A 4,768-nucleotide genomic window follows, 5' to 3' on the forward strand; every position below is an offset into this window, starting at 1 on the left:
GATGCAATGAAGCTTGATGGAGAAACGTTTAATTCGTTTTTTTTTCAGTTTTATTTCACTATTCCTATTTTGAATTGGCATCAAAGGTAATGAACTAGACACGAATTAGGTCTATTTCAACCACACTAAAAAAGCACCTTACCAGTTGGCAACCAATGTTCTAGCACGTAACTATTCTTTTTGTCAGAAATTAAACACGCTCGTTTACAAAAGTATTAAATAGTTCTTTTTTATGCACCTTCGAACGCGAACGCTACAACGAGCAAGATCATCCTTAATCGGCTTTCCGGCTTGTTCGCACAAACGCAGCTCGTGGCAAACAGGTTGACTTTGTAAATTGAAAACGCCAACGAGATTTTTTACCCAGTTCCCGGTTTTATTCGAGTGAGATCAAAATCTCGAGCGTGAAATTGCGAAATGCATACAAGCTATGGTTTTTACGGTTACCCGTGGCCTTGCACCGTCGGTGGCATGAATAGTGCAGCAGTGATGATGTTGCCTCCGAGCACTACTAATCGCCGATTAATTTTCCCCGTGTCGAGCCGTTTGGTAAACTGCGGACAAGAGTAGACCGTACGGAAAGGGTGACGGCTTTCCGTACTCTCAGCGCTGATGGTGGTGTAAAGAAAAAATCAATTTAGCAAATCGGATAAGCGCACCGATTGCAAAATGGGGGGAAAGGATCGCTATTTACGAGCACTCGTTGGTTCTTTTTGCATATCTTTTACTGAGCGGATGTTGCAGAAAGGCTAAATTACAAAAGCTGCCCGGAGTATACGAGTGCATTTTTTGTTGGCACTCCTAAACCGTAGTTCTGCGACAAAACCCTCCGTTCATAAAACCGGCTTCATTTCGAAGTAATGAATTGATAAATTATTTAAACTATGGACATACGGCTTTCATTCGATCGCCACTGGTTCGATACACGGTTCGGTCGGGTACGGTAGATTAGAGACGTGTCAGAGGATGTTTCGGCTCGATTTATCGACACAAACACATGTTTTCTTTTTGTTCAATGACTGGTTTTTCAAGAATTTTTGCTAGTCACCTGGCTGGAGCTGTAGCACAGCAGCGGAAAACAATCGACCCGTTTCACTGGGACAGCACCAGGCACAGTTTGTCTACAGTCTACCGCATCTTTGCGCCACCGTGCGGTTTAGTTCCACCACACAACGCACTGACGCTACACGCACGTTCGCCGGAGACATGACTCAGGAGCAGTCCACCGTACCGGACCTCAACTCGCCACCCTTCTCGCGGTTGTTCGTGCTCTGCGGTAAGCAAATTACTGCCGGCGCACTCGAGGAGTTCTTCGCCCCGTACGGCACAGTGGAACAGTGCCACATCGTGCAGGATCAAACAACCGGCCAGTCGAAGGGCATCGGGTTTGTAAAGTTCCAGAAAACATCGCAAGCCGCCCGGGCACTTAAGGAAGCGGACGGTAAGCACATCGAGCCGGAACCGAAAGCGATCAAAGTGGAGATCGCTTCTAGGTAAGTCCTGAGTGTCTTGTACATCGAACCAACTTTTAACCTTAAAACGCTCGTGCAACTAGCACGGTAGAATCGAAACCCTTAGACTGCTTGCGCTTGAAGGTGAAATGTCCCGCCGAACTGGACAGCGATGCTGTAAAGGCAGAGTTTAGCAAGATCTCGGCCGTCAACAGTGTGCAGCTGGTACCGGACAAAAAGTCACCGGGTAACAATGTCGCCTACCTAACGTTCGAGTCCTTCCTCGATGCGGCACTAGCGTTCGAAACGGCCAAATCGGAACATAAGGCGAAATTTGCGAAGATTAAACCGCGCAAGGTTAGTCTTGAATCGCAGCCTCAGGAAGCGAGAGGCTTCTTCCGGCCAGTTACTCGACGTCGTTCGTCGGCCTTGCTGCCTCCGACCAAACTGACCGTACTGTGCAGTTCCACGTTGACGCAGAACCAGATCTGGCGTCTGTTTGACATCATACCGGGACTGATGAACTGCTCCATATCGCACGATGGTGGGTCGGTCTCTTCCGCGACCGTCACTTACAATAATACGCAGTCAGCGAAGTATGCCCGTGAGAAGCTGCACAAGTTCGAATATCCGATAGGGGAGCGAATTGTTGTAAGGGATGGAAGTGAATAAAGTGGTCTCATCAAGCAGTACCTTCACAACTGATGTTGCTTTGCGATGTATAACCTAAAGTGAAGGAATCTTCAATAAAAACATAGAAATTGATTGTTAAAAATTGTAGCAGAACTCGATTTGTAGGATTTATTTGTTTATTGTCGCACTTCAATAATCGTCCGATATCATTCTTATATCATGACCAACCCTAGATTATAGCGAAATTGAATAAGGATCATCAACAGAAAACTAAATATAACTCAGTTCCAAGAAACATAGAGTCTTCTTTCGTGGCACTGCAAATAGTGTCTCTTTTGTCGTACTTCAATCTAAAGTTCTCAATTCGGTATTTGTCCTATCTTGAAAAAAACCTGGTCCCTTTACCCCGTACATCTTCGGGCCATCGTGCGGGGCTGAAAAAATATATAAATCTTTCAATAATAATGAAAATGTTATCGTATTTCTCAAATGTCCCGCTCCTGTTGTGGTATGGTACCAGTGTGCGCTTGGAAAATTCCCTTCCGAACAGCTGTTCATTTGACGTTTGTCATTCCAGGTTTGTTTTGTTATTGGCGGCAGCGTAATGTGAAGGAAGCTCCGGAAACAGCTGGATTTACGCTGTTTTTTTTATTTAAATAGTATATTCTTACTATTTAAACAAGTATTTTAGTTCGAGTACCACCTGCGCTTTTTAAAATTGTGCTTCGGAAAGCTCGACTTATTTCGTGTGTTATCCTTAAGAGCAGCAGTCCAGCGTGATTATCGTTTCATTTCCGGCAGTGAAGTAAACATGTCGGATCCCCAGCGGGTGAAGGAAATATCAGAAGAACCGCCAATGTCGAGACTTTTTATTATTTGCGGCAAGCAGATCACGAAGGAACAGCTGATAAAGCATTTCGAAACGGACGGCTTGATTGAAGAGTGCGTTGTAATAACGGACCGTAAAACCGGCCAAGGAAAAGGTGTTGCTTACGTAAAGTTCTCGAAAACTTCTGCTGCTGCCCGGGGGCTTCTGAAAAACGGTTCCATCGTGGAGGGTGATAGACGGCCCATAAAAGTGATGATATCTGCTAGGTATGTATTGCATTGTTTGTTAATTTTAACTTCCTTATTCATATATCTCAATTTTACTCTTTATTCACACAGTTACAATCGTGGTAAACATAGCGATACATCGGCTGACGTTAATGAAAACCATTTTCTACGTCTGTTTGCCATCGTTCCGAGCAATCGTACGGAGGAGCAACTGAAGGAAGAGTTTGGCTGCCACGGAACGGTTACACAGATTCGCCTGGTAGCGGATAAAAAGAATGACAAACAGTGTGCGGCGTACATCAAGTTCAACACCTTCCTAGAAACGGCTCTGGCAATCGAAAACTGCAACCCGCAATACAAAGCAAAGTTTTGCGTTCCACGCAAGCACGAACGGGAACAGAAAGGACAACCCCCAAAAGCAGATCCGATCAACAGAAAGCGAACACATTCGCCTGATCGATTACCGTCAGTCCGGAGTGACACGAAGCTGGTCGTAATCTGTAGCAGTCAGTTGAATCAGGATCGATTGTGGCGTTTGTTTGACATATGTCCCGGAATGAAGTACTGCAACATCATTACAGCGAGTAGGTACATGTTAGATATTGCCGAAACAGTTTGAAATAACACTCGCATTTTTATTTTACAGATGAAATAAATATAACAGCCGCAGCAGTGTATTCTAGCCGTGAAGAAGCCCAACGGGCGGTTGATAAAATACATGGGTTAGAATATCCGATCGGAGAAAGGATAATCGTGCAATTTGAAGACGAGTTCAAGGAGGAAATCATTACCAAAGATGCATTATCGCACTTCGGTCCACCGAAGCCGCTTGTATCGGAACTGGTGTCATGTGTAAGGAAAGCTTTTTTCATCTGTATTCCCGAGCCGGTCTCGTTGAAACTACTCACGGATGCGTTCTGCCGGTTTGGCGATCTCATTAAAGTGTATTTCGTGCCGGGAAAACGGCACGGGTACGCAGAATTTGCCAGCATTATTGCCGCAAACCGAGCTATCCAGCAGCTGCACGGCATACAGCTGGGCGAATGTCAGCTGAAGGTGCTGGAATGTGCCGAATACACTGGAGAAAGTAAGCGAAATAGGATGGAAAATTAAAACATAGGACAATTCTTATCCGCACGGGTAAGCTATATCTAATGGGCACTTTTTTTTGGACTCTTTGTTTGTTTCTTTGTTGTTTTCTGTTCTTTTCAGATTTGTTATCTTTTTTTGTGCAATAGTGTTGTAGCGGATCGTGAATTGCTGGCTCCAATGGTTGCCTGGTAGAACGTACCATAACTAATAGTTACCATTCTTTGCAGGTATGTAATGATGATGTTTTAAACCAGAACTGTATTACAAATTTGGCGAATGCACAACAATAACGAACTAAACCTACTAAGGAATGCTTTCGGGACGGACAAAACAGTATAACACACTTTTGAATTAGAAACATTGAATTGCACGTCGATTGAATGCTGTGACCTTTTTATACTAGGATAAACCCTAACTTCAAACACCAATATGATTGGTGGCTAGCCACAGTAGAAGGATGAATACAAAAAAAGCTTTAAAAATGAATGCATCTGCTGACGGACAATGCGGATGTTGCCGCAGAAATTGTGGGAATA

The 4,768-nt window shown here is 44.3% G+C and overlaps 2 protein-coding genes across 2 annotated transcripts; both read left to right on the plus strand.

The window, feature by feature from the left end:
• Nucleotides 1-1,206: 1,206 nt before the first annotated feature.
• LOC128709262 (RNA-binding protein 45-like) lies at nucleotides 1,207-2,123 on the plus strand. Its single transcript, XM_053804249.1, has 2 exons — nucleotides 1,207-1,493; nucleotides 1,556-2,123. The coding sequence occupies exons 1-2, from the start codon at nucleotides 1,207-1,209 to the stop codon at nucleotides 2,121-2,123; spliced, it is 855 nt and encodes a 284-aa protein (XP_053660224.1).
• Nucleotides 2,124-2,895: 772 nt separating this feature from the next.
• Nucleotides 2,896-4,253, plus strand: LOC128708990 (RNA-binding protein 45-like). The gene is made up of 3 exons (XM_053803972.1): nucleotides 2,896-3,179; nucleotides 3,252-3,724; nucleotides 3,787-4,253. The coding sequence occupies exons 1-3, from the start codon at nucleotides 2,896-2,898 to the stop codon at nucleotides 4,251-4,253; spliced, it is 1,224 nt and encodes a 407-aa protein (XP_053659947.1).
• Nucleotides 4,254-4,768: the final 515 nt, after the last annotated feature.

This window comes from Anopheles marshallii, chromosome 2 (genome assembly GCF_943734725.1).
Source record: "Anopheles marshallii chromosome 2, idAnoMarsDA_429_01, whole genome shotgun sequence".
In the NCBI taxonomy this organism is placed as follows: domain Eukaryota; kingdom Metazoa; phylum Arthropoda; class Insecta; order Diptera; family Culicidae; genus Anopheles; species Anopheles marshallii.